The sequence below is a fragment of the Dromiciops gliroides genome, chromosome 3 (genome assembly GCF_019393635.1).
Source record: "Dromiciops gliroides isolate mDroGli1 chromosome 3, mDroGli1.pri, whole genome shotgun sequence".
NCBI classification, from domain to species: domain Eukaryota; kingdom Metazoa; phylum Chordata; class Mammalia; order Microbiotheria; family Microbiotheriidae; genus Dromiciops; species Dromiciops gliroides.
The window spans coordinates 47,554,444-47,573,645 of NC_057863.1; the positions used below are offsets into that span (position 1 = coordinate 47,554,444).

General features: G+C 39.8%; 1 protein-coding gene across 1 annotated transcript in view; it reads left to right on the plus strand.

The window, feature by feature from the left end:
• The first annotated feature begins 4,166 nt into the window (after positions 1-4,166).
• LOC122747121 (transmembrane 4 L6 family member 4-like) overlaps positions 4,167-19,202 on the plus strand; it is a 50,983-nt gene continuing 35,947 nt past the window's right edge. The window contains exons 1-4 of the mRNA XM_043993332.1: positions 4,167-4,337; positions 6,350-6,439; positions 7,351-7,487; positions 10,663-10,853. Of these exons, the coding sequence (XP_043849267.1) occupies positions 4,167-4,337; positions 6,350-6,439; positions 7,351-7,487; positions 10,663-10,853 (589 nt within the window). The remainder of the gene's footprint in view (positions 4,338-6,349; positions 6,440-7,350; positions 7,488-10,662; positions 10,854-19,202) is intronic.

Genomic DNA, 19,202 nt, shown 5'->3' on the forward strand with positions numbered 1-19,202 from the left:
CTCTCTCTCCCCCCCCCCCCCCCCCCCCGCCCATATCCAATGGCAACTAGCACAATGGTATCTACACACAGAGGAAACTTAGTAGCTGTTGAATGGATTGAATGAAACTGAATTATCTTTGACTTACATAACACCAGAGCAGCTAGGTGGCACAGTGCACAGAGCACTGGCCCTGGAGTCAGGAAGACCTGAGTTCAAATTCAGCCTTGGACACTTACTAGCTGTGTGACCCTGGGCAAGTCACTCAACCCCAATTGCCTCAAAAACAAACAAAAACTTCTGTAATCCTCCTCTCTGGGCTCACTTGCCCAGCTCTAGTGGTCATGTTGGCAAAGATGGCTCCTCAGAAGAGTAGTTGCTTTTAGGGCACTAAAAGTAACCCTGTGGTTCGCTATCCTCCTAACACTATCTCACATACTTCTCCTTAATAGTCAGCCAGAAGACTCAATTCTTTAGCAAAGGCAAAATGCAGTGATGGGGAGGCACTGGGGAAGGAACAGCTGTGGAAAAGCAACTTACAACTTTGACCTTGATGGCATTTCTTTTTCTGGAAAGTCCTCTTGAAGTGAAGGGATGGATGAGTTTCTCTGTTGATCAGCTGGGCTGGCTGCTCAAAAGAGACAGCTTCTCTGCTAGATGGGCAGGCAGACAGCTTTGCTGTTGGGCAACTGCTACTAGGAAGTGCTGGCCAGGTGATGCTATGCTGGACAGGGCCAGGCAGGCCACTGGACTTCTTGGGCTGTTCCTACTTAACTGGGTTATGGTTGCTGCTTGACCAGGGGGCTCTTCTCATGATATGTCAATCTGCTGGATTCTGTGCGCTTGCCTTTTAATGGAACTCTGCTGGGTGAGAGTATCCTCTTCAGCTGGACTGGTTCCTTCAGTGGGGGCAACAATGATGATGCTTTCTCTGATATATGTTTTTCTATTGACTTAGTTAAATATTGTCTCTTTTCTATTTGCTATGTGTGTTCCTTGTGGAACTGACATTTGGTGGGAAGGAAATCAATCCTTGAATATAAAGCTTGAGGGTGTGTATGTGTGTGTCCCCTTTCCCTGTTAAATAGTGATCAATTTAGCTTCGATCTGAAGACTACAGCCCCTAGACTAATAACATGTAAGGGTACAGATAGATATAATCCTAGCTTAGTTCTCTGTCTGTCTCTCTGAGGAGAGCAGAATGGCCAGTTTCTGGCATCCCAAACTCCTGTTTCCCCTCCTGGCAAGAATTAAAGTCTCCCTTAGAGAAGATTTGGGGGAGGAGATTGTTAAGGGCTAAAATTCTAGCTAGTCTGTCTAAAATATCTAATGAGCGGTCGCCAATAAATTATAAGCTTTAGCAAGAGTTAGACTTTTAAGCATTTATTAAGGAGAATAAGAATTTGGTAAAGAGAGAAAGGCCTACATTCATCTATCTATTAAAGGGAGAGCGCATTTCTAGCTCCCCTCTCCACCAGCGTCCTCAGGAAAGCGAGTGAGACGAGCGCCAGTCTCTTCCTTCCTCCTCCCACTAGCCAGCGTCACTTCCTAATGCCAAAGAAAAGACTCCTGGTCTTGCCCTCAAAGACCTTCGCTTCATGGGCAGAACTCTTCTACAGTAAGTCTCCAGCAGGTGGCGTTATTCCAATTGTTACAAGATGCCAGAGATACATTTATTAGGGCTTCCCCACATTAAGACAACTTTGATAAATGTAGAAGACAGCCTTGCAACAGTGTTGAGAAGATACAATACCCAAGTTTCTAAAAGAAAACCCCGGTAGGATGTAGGGCACATGGTTGCCACCATATCGGATTTCTTTTTTCCCCTCCTTTCTCCAATATCCCTTTCCTAGGTCTCCCCACCCTTTTCAGAATTCACATTCCTGTTACTGAGAATCTTGGGAAGAAAGGGTAGGAGCTAAGCTGTAATGATCTTTAAATGCACACCAAGAGTTTTTTCTATTTGATACACTAGTGGATAGAAGTGGAGAGAGCTTCCAAATCCAGAAAAAAAAAAGAACTATTGAATCTGGATGCAGATCAAACCATACCATTTCTATTGTTGTTGTTGTTTTTCTTTTTTAAGGTTTTTCCTTTTTGCTCTGATTCTTCTCTCATTATATGACTGATGCAGAAATATGTTTAATGTGATTGTACATATATAACCTATATCAGATTACTCGCTGTCTTGGGGAGAGGGGGAGGGGAGGGAGGGAGAAAAATTTGAAACAAGAAATCTTATAAAAAATGTTGAAAACTATCTCTACATTTATCTGGAAAATAATAAAATATTTATATGGAAAAAAAAGAAGTGGGGAGAGCTTAAAGAAACAAGAGACAAAGGAAAATGGGACTCCTTGCCATAACTGAAACAGAGGACGATACCTAAGATTGTGTTACTTGATGAAGTTGTATTAAAATTGGATCTTATTTTGGTCCCCCTCACCCCTTCCCCAACTTCTAGTCACTGTAGTAAGTTTATAAGTAGCCAATATGAAGTGGCATTAGCAGGAAGTAAGGTTGTAAAGGGAGACCTAGAAGTTACATACAAACCATTCCAATGATCAAAGGAGCATCATTTACAGACTGGATCATATATTTACCAAACTTCATGTCCTGGTGATATGTGCTGAATTAGAGAAAACCATGTGGGTACTGTTGTCAAGGTTATTGGTCCTGTGATGGGTCAATTCCAGGCAAAATCCAGACCTCCACAGCTTCAGATCAGCTAAACATCAAAAAGTGCTGATCACTTTGAGCTGATGATTTTGAAGTTTTGCTGATAACTTTTATTTTTTTTTATTTTTGGTGAGGCAATTGGGGTTAAGTGACTTGCCCAGGGTCACACAGCTAGTAAGTTTTAAGTGTCTGAGGCCACATTTGAACTCAGATCCTCCTGAATCCAGGGCCAGTGCTCTATCCATTGCACCACCAAGCTGCCGGCTGATAACTTTTAGATGATTTGAACATGCTAATAACCCTAAGGTGGCACAGAGAGTTGATCTGCTTCCCCCCAAATCTCTATGAAGAGGAGACCACAAGTTCCTGTTCCTTGAGCCCTCTCCTCTTTCCACTGGGTCCATGCAGCTGAGTGCTCCCAACTCTAATGCATGGTTATGGGAGTAATATTCTCTGCCTCTCCCCTTCCCCATTCTGTTCCCATGCTGCATGCCTTCCCTTCACCCTCCTGTTCCCTGCCTGCCTCTGCACCACTTTTGGCCACTTGTCTCTGCCTTTTTGGCTTCTTGCTCCTATAACCTCTGTGTTTAATTTAAGTGTGATTGCCACCTCATTTCCCACTGCCAATTGTGGACTTTTCTGGTGAGTACCCAAAGAACTGGGTGTGCCTGTGCCTATTTCATAATTTAATAAATGTTCAAAAACACAAGGCCCCTCTCTCTCAGTTTCCACAGTCTCTATATTTGGAAAGTTTTTCCCTCTTTGTAGTTTGGATTATAGAAATATTCAGTAAGATGATAGCTTTTAAAACATTGTTTGCAAGTTTTCAGGAAGCGCTGTAATAGCTGAGTGGTTTGTAAATGACAATTTCTTCTTTCTCTATACTAATGTTCCAGTCCTGGTATGTATAATTGCTGAATTCTCAAAGATATTTGGGGGTTTGATTTTGTAGTACAGGAAATTATTGTCTATTAATAAAGGATAGGGAGCTTCTGGTATAGAATTCTAGCCACCTGATCATGTCTTTTTTGTTTTTGTTTTGTGTGTGTGTGTATGTGTGTGTCTGTTTTCTTTCACAGAGGACAAGGCCATGAACTTGCAAGAATTGATATCAAGGCAGATCTAAAGTCATGTTCCAGCTCCATCCTCCAGTTCCAGCTTTGCAATTTTCTTATGTGTGTTGTCAGAATAATACTAGAAGCTACCAGTCTCCCTAGTCAAGTAGGTTATCAGCTCTATGGGCGTACAGAAACCAAAAGCTTCCAGGGCAAAGAAGAGCCTATGAATGCTGTGGGGAGCCTTGCCTATATCCGAGAAGTGGCAACATCCTTGCAGGACAGGGTTTGTAGATCCTTTGGAATCTCATCCCTCTGCACCCAGCCCTGTGGGACTGCATTAGAGAAGAAAACCATTTACCAGCTCTGGCCTAGCCCCGTCAAGTCAGCTTTCGAAGGGGCACCGGTAATTCCCTGGTCTATGGGGGCTGCTTTTTTACTAGGGGAAAGGCGATGTGTTCCACGGACTGCACTCATTGCCTGGGGGCCACACTTCTGCATATGGCACTGATCAGTATGTTGCTCAATATTCTCCTCTTCTTCCCTGGAATGCAACGGGTATCAGCTGAAAAAATTCCCGATGAGGCCTGGAAGCTTGGAGGTCTTATGGGAAGTGGGGTGTTGGTGAGTAAATGAATCAAAAATCCCAACTTGACCAACATGGTTCATTTTCAGGGCCTCTTTCCTGCCTCTTTGTTTTCATCAGTACTTAGGCATTTGGGGAACATGTGTTGATCTGGGGATGTGTTCAGTTACTGTTTCCTGAGTCTGGCTCTCTGCTGGTGTCTTAACTCTGAGATTACCTTCCATTGACACAGAGTGCTGGACTCATTTTCCTGAGTTCAAATCCAGCCTCAGACACTTACTAGCAGTGTGACCCTGGGCAAGTCACTTCACTGTTTGCCTCAGTTTGCTCATCTGTCAAATGAGCTAAAAAAGGAAATGGCAAATCATTCCAGTATCTTTGCCAAGAAATGGGGTCATGAAGAGTAGAACACAAATGAAAAATGATTGAATACCTTGTCTGTACAACTTTTGCATGTTGTCTCTCCCATTAGAATATAAGCTCCTTGAGGTGTCAGACACTATATTTTTGCCCTTTTTGTGTGTCTCTAACAGCCCAGTGCCTGCCATTATAGTAAGGGCTTAATAAATGCTTGTTGACAGAACTGCCTGATTGGCACTAAAAAGCCAGTGACTTCATTGTTCTTGTATGTTCTTTATAATCTAAGCAAAGAATGCTCTGGCTTCTTAAATCATTAAAATAAAATCTCTTGGCTAGTTACTGTTTTAGACAAATGGGCTGTTGGCTGTCTTCCAATATCTTGATTAAAGATGTCATCCCCCCCCTCCCCATATAAGCATCCAAAGAAATGGTATACCCACATACTATGTATCCTTTCTGAATAACAGGAAATTAGTAGAATTATATCCAAAGCTATAAATAGGAGGAGAGATGGGAGCTTTGTCCAGGGCTCTGAGTTTAAATGATCCTAAGAGCTCTTGTCTTTCAGCAACACAGATATAAGTGAGCTTAGCACCTAGTTAACTAAAAGAATGGGGGGGGGTGCTAGGTGCAGTGGATAGAGCACTGGCCCTGGAGTCAGGAGGACCTGAGTTCAAATCCAGCTTCAGACACTTAAAACTTACTAGCTGTGTGACCCTGGGCAAGTCACTTAACCCCAATTACCTCACCAAAAAAATAAAAAAAAAAAGAATGAGGGAAAGGGGGCAGCTAGGTGGCACAATGGATAAAGTACCAGCCCTGGATTCAGGAGGACCTGAGTGCAAATCTGACCTCAGACACTGGACACTTACTAGCTGTGTGACTGTGGGAAAGTCACTTAACTCTCATTGCCCTGGAAAAAAAAAAAGAATTAGGGGAAAGAGGAAGCTACCAAATGGCCTGTGTCCTTTCCTACCATTAACCATGTGGAAGCCTTCCCAGTTGGCCCCAGATTAAAAAGTTGATTCAAGAGTAAGTTTTGTCATTTTCCCCAAGCATGGATTTTGCTATTCAGGTACAAATAATCCTAATAATAATAGCTAATGTTTGTACATCACTTTAAGTCCAAAGCACTTTACAAATATTACCTTATTTGAGCTCATAACAACTCTACAAAGTAAGTGCTCTTGTCACCCCTGTTTTACAGATGAGGAAACTGAGACTCTGTGAGATTAAAGAACACACATCAAGAAAGTGTTTGAGGCAGAAATCAAACCTAGCTCTTTTTGGTTCCAGATCACTCTGTCTGTTACATCACCTAGCTTGCTAGAAGGAAAAAAAAAACCCATAGGATTTCCAGACCTGGGTTTTTTCTCTGTTAAATGAAAACAAATTTTCTAGTTTTCATGATCCTCTTATCCCTGGCAAAAGAGGGTCATATTTAGATCATGTGAGCTCCTATCTCATTTCAATACTATATTTAATAAGGTTCAATGACCAGTCCAAGATCAAAATAAAGAAGGTCATCTATGACATTTCATCGCCTGCCAATGTTCTTCATGTCTGTCTGTTCTATCTTCCTGACCTTCTAGTAGTCAGCTCACAGGGACTGCTGTCCACCTGGGGGGCTCTAGAACTCTTTTCTCATTGCTAAAACTCATTATTGGTTTCTTCTTCCTTCTCTCTACAGATACTTTTCCCTGCTTCTGTGTACTTACAGCTAAGGCACTTTAACTGCTGGGGATGCTTTAACCATCCGGCCTGTGGGAGGTCACTTTCAGTAAGTGAATAAGGAACAGCAACACCCAGAGGCATCACTAGCCTAGGGTGGATCAGAAAGAAAACCCCAGATTTTCACTTTGGAAGCTTGCACTCTGTTGGTATTAGACCGAGTGAGTTAGGATGGTAGTAGGGAAGATGGGGAGAAAAAGGAAAAGAGGGAGACCCCTTGGAAGCCAGTGACAACCCCCGCCCCCCGCCAACCAATCAACCAAACGAAAAAACACCAGAACCTTTTTCACATAATGATAACTGGTCAGCATTGGCTCATCATTTTAAAGTTTTCAAAGTGCTATTTGGATGTTAGATCATCTATGCCTGACAACAATTCTGGGAGATAGATAGGTCCACTAATATTATTCTCATTTTATAGCTCAGAAAATCAAGACTTGTAAAAATAAAGTGACTTGCAGAGTATATAACTCCTGAGCTTCAATTTCTTCACCTAAAATGGGGATAAGTAATATTTGCACTAGGGTGGCACAGTGGATGGAATGCTAGACTCTGGAGTCAGAAAGATGCATCTCCCCAAGTTAAAAATCTCTCCTCAGACACTTACTAGCTGTGTGACCCTGGGAAAGTCACTTAACTCTACCTCAGTTTCCTTATCTGTAAAATGAACTGGAGAAGGACATGACAAACCACTCCAGTATCTTTGCCAAGCGAAGCCCAAATGGGGTCCTGAAGAGTTAGTTGCACATGACTAAAATGATTCAACAAATATTTGCACTATTAACCTCATGTGGTTCCTAGGAGGAAGGCATCTTGCAAACTTTAAAGTAAACCAGTCACTCACATGGAAAATCACTGTTATCATCAATTTTATCAGAATAATGGTTTCACCCACCAATGATTTTTGTGAGGTTATTCTCAAAGGGGTGAAGAATAACTTCTTTTTTTTTCCTTTTTCAGAGTATGAATGCTGTAATATTTTCTTGTGTTGGAATCCTAGGATCATCATATGGATTATTTATGGCATTGTTTGCTATTTATAGGGGTCCCAAGTGTTTTGTAGGAGGTGATAAATGGGAATATCCCTTCCATAAAGGGTAAGGACAGGCATTATCTAGATAAGCATTCTATTACAAAGACCATCGTTGGTTACATTTTTTCTGGGCAATTTCTACCCCCCCCCATATTGATGAGGAAATTGAGGCAAACAAGGTTAAGTGACTTGCCCAGGGTCACACATCTAGGGTTCAAATCCAGTCTTCTATACATACTAGCTGTGTGAGCCTGGGCAAGTCACTTAAACCTGTTTTGCTCAGTTTCTTTATCTGTAAAATGAGCTGGTGGCCATTGCCAGTTATCTTGACTTATGTCTTGCCATTAGACTCCAATGACTCTGGAGGAGTGAGGTTGATGACTTTGCACAGCCCTGCCTCACTTAAATCCAATTCACTTGCAAGTCAAGACATCACCCTCCTGATGTCACTGGTCCTCTTCAAGAATGAAGAAGGAACAACAACAGCACCAAAAAATGTTCTTTGCCAAGAACACTCCAAATAGTCAAACACAACTAATCAATTAAACAAATGAATTCACTCATAAATCCATTTGGTCCTGAGGATTTTTTTTTTTTTGGTAGGGAGCTCATTAATGGCTTGTTGAACTTCTTTTTCTAAGATAGTGTTATTTTAATATTCTGTTTCCTCTTCTGTTAATGTGAATAATTTACATTTTTGTAAGCATTCATCCATTTCACTTACATTGTAAGTTTTACTGGCATATAGTTGGGCAAAGTAACTCCTAATAATTGCTTTAATTTAACCCTCATAGGTAGTGCATTCATCCTGTTTATTTTTTATACTAGTAATTTGTTTTTTTTTCTTTTAATCATATTAACCAATGGTTTATCTATTTTTTTTTAATGTAAAACCAGCTCCTAGTTTTATTTTTATTTGTTTTCTTTCATTTTTGTTCATCTCTCTCTTTTGGTTTTTGGGATTTCCAAACACAAATTTTTCCCCAGGTACTTCTTTGGCTACATCCCACAAACTTTGGAATATTGTCTCATTTTGTTACCCTCTTTAATGAAATTATTGTTTCTATGGCTTGTTCTTTGACCCACTCATTCTTTAGGATTAGATTATTTAATTTCCAGTTAATTTCTAATCTATGTTTCTATAGTTATTTATTGAATTTTTTTGCATTGTGATCTGAAAAGAATGCATTTAATATTTCTTCTTTTCTGCCTTTGTTTGTGAGTTTTTTATGCCCTAGTACGTGGTCACTTTTTGTGAAGGTGCTATGTACAGCTGAGAAAAGGATACTCCTTTTTATTCTCCTTTAGTTTTCTGCAGAGGTCTATCATCTCATTTTGGGGCAGGGCGCAGGGCAATGGGGGTTAAGTGACTTGCCCAGGGTCACACAGCTAGTAAGTGTCAAGTGTCTGGAGGTCAGATTTGAACTCAGGTCCTTCTGAATCCAGGGCCAGTGCTCTATCCACTGCACCATCTAGCTGCCCCTATCATCTCTTTTTTCTTAAAATCTATTCATCTCCTTAACTTTTTTTTTTTTTTAAGATTTATCTAGCTCTGAGATGGGAAAGTTAAGTTTCCCCACTAGGATAGTTTTACTATCTCCTCCTGTAATTTATTTAACTTTTCCTTTAAGAATTTGGCTGCTAAAGTAAAGCAGAGGAGTGAGGAGGGATAGGAATAGGGTGAGAAGGATAGTGAGGAAACATAGGAAGGATGAAAAAATGTAACACTATAAGACTATAAATGGGATGAATTACCTCATAAAATGAAAATGGACAGCAGATTAAAACTTTGAATTCAATAATATGTTGCTTTCAGGAAATGTTATAAAAATTATATACACAAAGATAAAATAAAGGGCTGCAGTAGAATTTTTTATGTAAAAAAGCAGGGGTAATAATCATGATCTCAGACAAAGTTAAAGCTAAAATAGCAAATTCAAATGAATAAAAAAATAGAGGGCAATATGAACCATCTCCTTGGAAGAATAGCTGACCTGGAAAATAGATCCAGGAGAGATAATTTGAAAGTCATTGGACTACCTGAAAACCATGACCAAAAAAATAGCTTAGACATCATCTTCCAAGAAAATTGTCAAGATATTCTAGAAGCAGAAGGTAAAATAGAAATTGAAAAAAATCTATTACTTACCTCCTGAAAGAGATCCCAAAATGAAAACTTCCAGTAATATTATAGCCAAATTCTAGAGATCCAAGGTCAAGGAGAAAATATTGTAAGTTCAAGCTAAAATAGATTTAATGATAAGAGAAAAATAGGGGAACTACACTTTGTTTTAGCAATATTGTTCAATGTTGTTTTAGACCATTTAAAACAACTAGATACTATAAAATACCTGACAGTATACTTGCCAAAACAGTCACAGGAACTATATAAACATAATCATAAAACACTTTTTATAAAAATAAAGTCAGATCTAAATAATTGAAGTAGTATTTATTGTCCATGGGTAGGTAAAGCCAATACAATAAAAAAATGACAATTTTACCTAACCTATTAATTCAATTCAATCCCAATTAAATTGCTAAAAAACTTTTCTTACTGAATTAGAAAAAAATGATAACAAAGTTCATTTGGAAGAAAAAAGGTCAGGAACTTCAAAGAAACCAGGGGGAAAAGAGATGTAGAGGAAGCAGATTCAGTAATATTAGACCTTAAACTATATTATAAGGTGAGAGTATTTTTGAAGTGTAAAATATATAATTTCAATTATTTTAAATTAAAATTTTCTTGTATAGATAAAACCTATGCAGCCAAGAATAGAAGGAATGCAGAAAGTTGGGGGGGGGGAAACTAGACAATCTCTCAGACAGGATGTCATTGGGGTTAGCAATAGCCTCCTCCTTCCCTCCTGTGACTAAGAAAAGTTAATTGTTTGAGTCCATCTGCAAGGTCAGAGATAGTGGGCCCAACTTTCTTAGATTAGACATCTTTGAAGGATAGCTTGGTGGTGTAAAGATACCAGACTAGTTTCCCTGGTGGCCACTCGCATCCCCAAGGATAACAGGGTTCTTCGAGTCAAGAATATGACAGTGATTAGCGGATGAAGTGGGTTTCTAAACTTAAATCATTCTAAGGCAGCTGAATTTCTGAACTAAGTTCAGAGACAGAGAACCATGACTTAGACAATTACAGGAAAAAGTTAATCAATTGTTAATAGGATCAACAAAAATGATACAGACTCAACTTTGTCTTCTCAATTACCTTCTCCCTTCTCACCTAGGAACTATCTGGTCGATTTGAAATATTGGAAAGACTGCAAAAGTCCCGCTCATATTGTGCCCTGGCACTTGAGTATTTTCATCACTCAGTCATTATTAAGTGTCAGTGAGTTTGTAATATGCACCTTTGAGCTGATCTCTGGCCTCTTGGGAACAGTCTTTGTATCAGAAAAGTGCCCATGGGCACACAAGGGTGAGTCATTTTGCCATTTTCACATCATACTCCCATTATCTGAGTTAACTCAGGAGAAGCAGGACTCTGGTCAATAGAATCAAATAGCTTTTTGCATTCTCCTAGCAGAGAACCAGACACACACACACACACACACACACACACACACACACACACACGCACAAACACATACATACACATACACAATGGTTCCAAGGTTAGTAGACATTCTTTTTAATTGATTTTTGTTTTTTCTGTTATATTTTGTTTCTAAATTATCTAGATTTCCCAATATATCTCTCTCTTCTCCTTCCCCTCTCAAAGAATCATCCTTCACAGAAAAGGGGGGGAAAGTTTAGAAAAACTATGAACATAACAACCAAGTTTAATATTATACACATTTCATCTTCATCTGTAGTTCCTACCTTCACAAAAAATAGAGGAATATATGTTCTTACATCTCAAACCTGGTCATTTTAATTTCATAGTATTCAGTTAAAAATTTTTTTAGTATCATATGATAGTATCTTTCGTTATAATGTATTTTACCTCTCATTGCAGGCTTGTGTAAGAACCACAAGTTCAGCAATACCCAGCCTCATTTAAAGAAGTGAAAAAATAAAGGAAAAACAGTAACATATGCAGAGTGAAGCAAAATTCCTACACTGGCCTTGTTGAAAAGTCTATGTTTCATTCTGTATCTTGAGTCCACCACTTCTCTCTCTCTTTTTTTTTTTTTTAGTGAGGCAATTGGAGTTAAGTGACTTGCCCAGGGTCACACAGCTAGTAAGTGTTAAGTGTCTGAGGCTGGATTTGAACTCAGGTACTCCTGACTCCAGGGCCGGTGCTCTATCCACTGTGCCATCTAGCTGCCCCCCACCACTTCTCTTGTTGAGAGGTAGAAAGCATTATTGGCTCTCTGGAATTGTGGTCATTGCATTCATTAGTGTTCTCAAGCTTTTCAAAGTTGTTTTTCCTTTGTAGTGTTTTTGTTATTGCACACATTGTCCTTTTGAGTCTGCTCACTTTGTTCTGCATTAGTTTATACAAGTCTTTCCAGGTTTCTCTAAAACTACTTTCATCATTCTTATGGAAAAATAGTATTCTATTATATTTACATATGAGCAGCTAGGTAGCATTGGACTTGGAATCAGAGAGTCAAATCTTCATGAGTTCAAATCTGGCCTCAGACACTTATTACCTGTGTGACCCTGGGCAAGTCATTAACCCTGTTTGCTTCCATTTCCTCATTTGTAAAATGAGCTGGAGAAGGAAATGGCAAACCACTCCAGTATCCTGGGCAAGTAAACCCCAAAATGGGGTCATGAAGAGTCAGATATGACTGAAACAACTGAACAACAAGAAGAATATTATATACCATAATTTGTTTGGTCTTCCCCAATAATGGGCAGCCACTTAATTTACAGTTTGGGGTCACTACAAAGAGAACTGATAGGGATGTTTTGCACATATTAATACTTTCAGTCTTTTTGTTCTTTTTTTTTTTTTGTGGGGCAATGAGGGTTAAGTGACTTGCCCAGGGTAACACAGCTAGTAAGGGTCAAGTGTCTGAGTCTGGGTTTGAACTTGGGTCCTCCTGAATCCAGGGCCAGTGCTTTATCCACTGTGACACCTAGCTGCCCCCTTTTTGATCTCTTTAGAGAGCTAGAAGTGGTATCGCTGGGGCAATGAATAAGAACAGTTTAGTGTTTGGGATATATCATGAAAAATAAAAACGTTCACACCCAACAAGGTTATTTTTGTCAAGAATGACCCTTTCAAAAGCATTGAGAATATTGGATTGTGTCAGTTTCTGGGGTCCCTTACTTAACATTTACTGATTTCATGAAGGTGATAGGGAATCAGACTATCAGATATTTCAAATAGCCTTGAAATGCCCACACACTCAGTATGGATGAGCTCTGAGACCAAATAGATAATAAGGACTACGACCTCCATATTCCATCCTTGGATGAGAACTGGACTAGATTTTTCTTTGCAGTTGTTTTTCTTATCCACAAATCTAGCTGAAAATACCATTAAGATCAAAATGAGCATATTTTTTGAAATGTGAAGGTTCTGTCTTGAGGTTTAGTCTTATTTATTTGGTATCACCAATCTATTGCTGTCAAACAGTTCCACTGGGACAGGGGTGCTACTATAATGCTCAACAAATCTAGTTAATTCCCAATATGAAGTGATGTGATACAGTGGATAGAGAGCCAGCTGTGGGGTCATGAAGAGATGAGTTTGAGACTTTTCTCTGACATATGCTGTCACCAAAGGGCAAGTTGCTTAAGTCATCAGTATCACCCCCAGGAAACATTTGAAGGCTATAGAGAAGCAGAGGAATCACTGATGTACATTTGCGAACTGAGTTCACAAATAGGGAGTTCTCCACACTGATGTTCATGGAGAACAACAAAAGATCATAGCAGATAATCATCAGTTTTGGGGGGATGATCAATATTTTAGGGATAAGAAGAAGAGAGGGAGGAAGGGAACACGCATTATTATGCCAAGCACTGTGCTATGCATTTTACAATAACCCTGAGAGGTAGATGCTATTATTATTCCCATATTATAAATGAGGAAACTGAAGTAAACAGAGGCTAAGTGACTTGCATAAGGTCACATAGCTAGTGTCTGAGGCTATATTTGAACAAAGGTCTTCCTGACTCCAGACCTGATGCTGTATCCACTGTATCACCTAGAAGATAAGAAATAGAATCAAAATGAGCAATTCATTGGGACATGTACAAGTGAACAAAAAAGGAATAATCATTCTAATACCAGTTTCAGCTAAAGTCAATGAATGATAAACTTTTATTTAGGTTTTGTTTTTGTTTTGGTGAGGCATTTGGGGTTAAGTGACTTGCCCAGGGTCACACAGCTAGTAAGTGTCAAGTGTCTGAGGCCAGATTTGAACTCAGGTCCTCCTGAACCCAGGGCCGATGCTCTACCCACTGCATCACCTAGCTGCCCGAATGATAAACTTTTAAACAAAATATGATGCTTTTGAAGCTGGTTGTATATAGTGGCAGGATGAAAAACAAGAAAGACTGAATAGTAATATAATTTGACCTTTTTCTCCCCTCTAGAGAGAGAGGCTTAAAACTTTGTGCTGGACTCTTCATAACATTCCACTGTGCTTGCAGAAGATCTAAGAATATTCCTTTTCATCATCTTTGGAAAGATCCTCATCTGTATGCTCCATGAGAAGGGCTGGAGAAGAGATAGCTTTGATTCTTTCTCTTCCATGCAACAACCCTTTTGGATTTCAATTCAAGTTAAACATTACCTGTAAAAAAGATCAATAAGCTATTGTTCAAGAACAATACATGAAACAAACTCTCTGGCTACTCTCCACATTTATACTTCTACTCATCCTTTGGTTGTCCCAGAGAATAGCTACTTTCTTTGGGTCTAGTGGTTAATCTTTGGGTGGTTTTCCTAATGCTTTAGCTCCTGAACCCATATCAGTGTGTTTCCCATTAACAATCAGTCAGTAGACTTAATTAACTTTTAGCAAAAGCATTTACTAAGGTGGTGAGGATATTTGGTACAAAAACAGCTCATCAAAAACCCTGGGGTACAGACACCCTCAAATATACCCAGTTTTCATGGGGTGATTGGGTTCAAACAAAGAATATAATAGTAGTCAGGCACACACGTATGCTACATGAATGGCAAAGGTAATTTACAGTTCCTAGTACCGGAAAATTTTCTGATTTTGTGGAGTCTTCACACAACTCACCTTGGATGCAGCTTTTCTGGTCAGCTGTTCAGTTGATTTCCCAGAGCCTTTTCTCGAGTTTATAAGCATCATTTCTTTCTACCACAAGAGTTCACATTCTAAGAAGCTACCCCCTCTTTGGATGACTCTCTTTTCATCAGTTCCTTCTCTCAGGGTGTTTTTCTTTTCCTGGCTGGATGCTTTTATTTCTAGTCATTGAGTAGTTCCAATTACATGGCCATTAGGAGTGGAGGCAAAAAAAAGTTCCTCTCATACCCCAAAGTTTCCCTCCCAGGGGGCTGGTTCTTTCTCCACTTCTGACTCCAACATTTAATTGCTGCTAAAATTCCTCCACCTATTTAAAGCCTTCAGAGGGACAGCCAACCTATATTTAAAGTCATTATGCTCTCTTCTTGACCCAGTTAAGTTTACATCTCATGAAGATGTCACAGTGTGTAGATGTATCTTGTGTACTCATTAAAAGTATGTATCCTTCCTTACACTCAAAAGTTTGTGATTATATTCTGAGCCTCTGGGATTGTATCCATGGTACTATCTTCCTTACAAACAAAAGTATATGTTTAAATTAAAAGAAAGTTTGGTAATAGTGACTTGACAGTTTAGGTTAATCATTTTTGAGATCTGGGCCATTCAGGATGCAAGATCATTTCCTCAAGTATTTCTTTGTGTTTATAAAACTAATCACCTTAAGTTGTCAAGTTTAATCCCTTAAAAGCAATAGTGTCAAACTCAACCAGAAAAGGACTCATTAATCATTACAAAAAGATCCTCATGGGTCACATGTTGCTTTAGTTTTACAGTGTAATATTATCTATGTTTTATTGTATATTTAGTTAAATATTTCTCAATTACTTTTTTTTTTTTTGGTGAGGCAAGTGGGGTTAAGTGACTTGCCCAGGGTCACACAGCTACTAAGTTTCAAGTGTCTGAGGCTGGATTTGAACTCAGGTCACCCAACTCCAGGGCCAGTGCTCTATCCACTGCGCCGCCTAGCTGCCCCTCTCAATTACATTTTAATCTGGCTCAGGCTATACTCTGGAGAGTTGTGGGCCATATGTGGGATGTATGTGTGTGTGTGTGTGTGTGTGTGTGTGTGTTTGTGTGTGTATGTGTGAGATATCTCTGACAATAGGCATTTAGATCTCAGAATTTTTGCCTGATTCAGAAGGAAGCTCATTTGGGAGTGAGCAGATGAGGGTGTTTTTGAAAAATTTGTGATGGGAAAATGTCACCAAGTGTCTTTTATTTGATATCTCTTGGCCATTTTCTCTGCATTGTGATGGGCCTTTCAGTTCTACTGATCTCTTTATTTGGTGTAATGTATCCGAGGTAACATGTGTTGTTCAGTCGTTCAGTCATGTCTGATTCTTTGCAAGTCCATGGATCATAGCACGCCAGGCCCTTCTGTCCTCCACTATCTCTCAGTCTGTCCAAGTTCATGTTCATTGTTTCCATGGAACCATCCAGCTCATCCTTTACCATCCCCTTTTTGTCTTGCCTTCCATCTTTCCTAATATTAGGGTCTTTTCCAAGGAGTTCTGTCTTTTCATTATGTGGCCAAATTATTAAAGCTTAATTATTAAGCTTCAGTATTTGTCCTGCCAGTAAATATTCTGAATTAATTTCTTTAGGTATTGACTGATTTGATCTCCTTGCTGTCCAAGGGATTCTCAAGAGTCTTCTGCAGTACCACAATTCAAAAGCATCACTTCTGCAGCATTCAGCTTTCCTTATAGCCCAACTCTCACAGCCATACATTGCTACTAGAAAAACCATAGCTTTGACTCTATCAGCAAGATATCTCTGCTTTTTGGTATGCTATCCAGATTTGTCATAGATTTCCTTCTAAAGAGCAAATGCCTTAATTTCATGGCTGCATTAGCTATCTGCAGTAATCTTTGAGCCCAAGAATATAATATCTGACATGACTTCCATTTTTTCTTGTTTTATTTGCTAGGAAGTAATGGAACCGGTTGCCAGGATCTTAGTTTTTTGATGTTAAGCTTCAAGCCAGCTTTTACACTCTCTTCATTCCCTCTCATCAAGAGGATTCTTAATTCTTAGTCACCTTCTGCTATCAAAGTGGTAGTATTTGCATATCTGAGATTGTTGATATTTCTCCCAGAAACTTTAAGTCAAGCCTGGCATTTTGCATGATGTACTGAGCATATACCTTAAATAAATCAGGTGACAAGTGAGTTCCTGACCTGGCTGCTGGCAGCAGTCTCTTTTTTTTTTGCAGGGCAATGGGGGTTAAGTGACTTGCCCAGGGTCTCACAGCTAGTAAGTGTCAAGTGTCTGAGGCCGGATTTGAACTCAGGTACTCCTGAATCCAGGGCCGGTGCTTTATCCACTGTGCCACCGTGCCACCTAGCCACCCCCCTGGCAGCAGTCTCTTAACAGCAGCTTTATAATGTGTTTCTCACACTTGTTCTGTTTGTTCCCAAAGGGAAGGACCAGTAGAAATGCATGAAAATCACAAGGAGAAAAAGTTGAAGCTTGATGTACAGAATCATCCTGACCATTATAGCTACCTAAAAGTATAACCGGTTGCCTTGAGATGCGATGGCTTTCCCTTTCATTTGAGGTCTTCAAGTAAAGGCTGGATGACCACTTTTAGGGCATATTATAGTAGAAATTCCCTCAGGGTAGGAATGAGAGTAAATGGCTTCTGAGATCTCTTTCAATGCTCCCAACTCTCATGATTCTATCTTTTCAAAAGGTTCTTTCCTCTTGCAAGGGTCCTTGAGTCTTGAGTTTTCCATTATCATTAATGGAAATCTTTGAAAGCTCCTCACCCCTACGTGCATTTTGAGGGATTTGCTCCTTGTGTCAGAATTGCTAGTGTAAGCTCTGAGTTCTCCATTTTACAGCTCTATTGAATAGACTGCCTCCTTGATGAGCCTGTGTTTTAGTTTTCTCATGTATGAAATGAAACTAGGGTCAGGGGGACAGACAGACAAAAGGACATGTAGATTTCCAAAGGTCCTGTGAACCAACAAACATAAAGCAAAATCATGATTTCTGAAACTGGAAGCTATGGAATATGCCCCAAAAAGGAAATAGGCTTAACTTGGTTCAGAAAGCATATGGAGGCAAAATGGGATTTTAAAGTTGGAAAGGGTCATAGAGGTCATTGAGTCCAAGGTCACGTGCTACTCGGGTCAGACCACCATTCCAATTCTCAGGTCTTGGGCCATGTTTTAGGAAGCACATTGACAAGTTTGATCTCATTAATAAGAGTTTACATTCATTATAGAGCCTTACAATTTACAAAGCACTTGGCATACATTATCTCAAAGTAGGCATTTTTATCCCTTTTTTAATGAGGAAACACGCTAAGTAACATAGGGTCACACAGCAAATAGGTGGTTAGAGATATTTAGAATAAAGAAGACTCGAGGCTCCTTTTCACTGGAGAGGGTGGGAACGGACATCTGGGAGCCGCTCCCCAGTTCATTTGAGAAGGGCAACCATGGCTTTTGCCTCATTTCTGTCCTGGCTGGTTTCCCAGGCTTCATGATCTCCCAAAATGATGTAATCAACTCTGTAACTCATACCTTCTTAGATGTGAGTTCACTCTAGCTTCTGGTTTTCATCATGCCCTCCCCGGCTATGTCAGGTACCTCCTTTCAAGTTTTTTATGTGTTGTCTTCTCCCTTTAGACTGTAAGCTCCCTAAGGACAGGGAGTATTCCCAGCACTTAGCACATTACCTGGTACATAATAGGCACTTAGTGTTTATCCATTGACTCCTTGGACCATAGAATTTAGAATTAAAAGACACCTTAGAAATCATTTAGTCCGATCCATGAATTATAAAGAAACTATAAATCCTAAGAAGTTATTTCCCTGAGGTCACACATGTAGTCAGTTGCATTATCAGTGGATAGAACTCCAGACCTAGAGTCAGGAAGACTGGGCTCAAATCTGGCCTCACTAGACATTTAGTAGATGCATGACCCTGGAAATGGCAAACTCCAGTATTTCTACCAAGAAAACATTTAACTCCATACCAAATGCCCTTCCTACTTTAAACATCCCATTTCCCCCCACCAAGATAGTGGCGTTCAGGTATTTGAGGAAGAATGTGAGCAAGATTCGGGTATTTGCTTTATGTAAGCCAGATTGGATTCATTTTGGGGGGTGCAGGGCAATGAGGGATAAGTGACTTGCCCAGAGTCACACAGCTAGTAAGTGTCAAATTTCTGAGGCTAGATTTGAACTCAGGTCTTCCTGAATCCAGGGTCAGTACTTTATCCACTCACCACCTAGCTGCCCCCAGATTGGATTCAACAAAGCACCTTGCAAACATTAAAATGCTATATAAATGTAATTTTATTATTATTCAGGTTGATCCAAGAGGATAAAACTTGAAGCCATGGATAGAAATGATAGAGAAGCATATTTAGGGGAGGAATCAGGCCGAGAGAGGTAAAGCAACTTGCGTGAGGTCATCCAGCTAAATTAATGGGTCAACAACAGAATTAGGAGCCATTCTCACATGAGTTCTAAAGGAAGTTGGGAGTAAAGTGTGTGGTTGGTCTTTTATAAGCCTCTGGTTAAAGCACGGGTGGATTACTGACATTTTTCCCATCTTGGTGGAGACCTGAG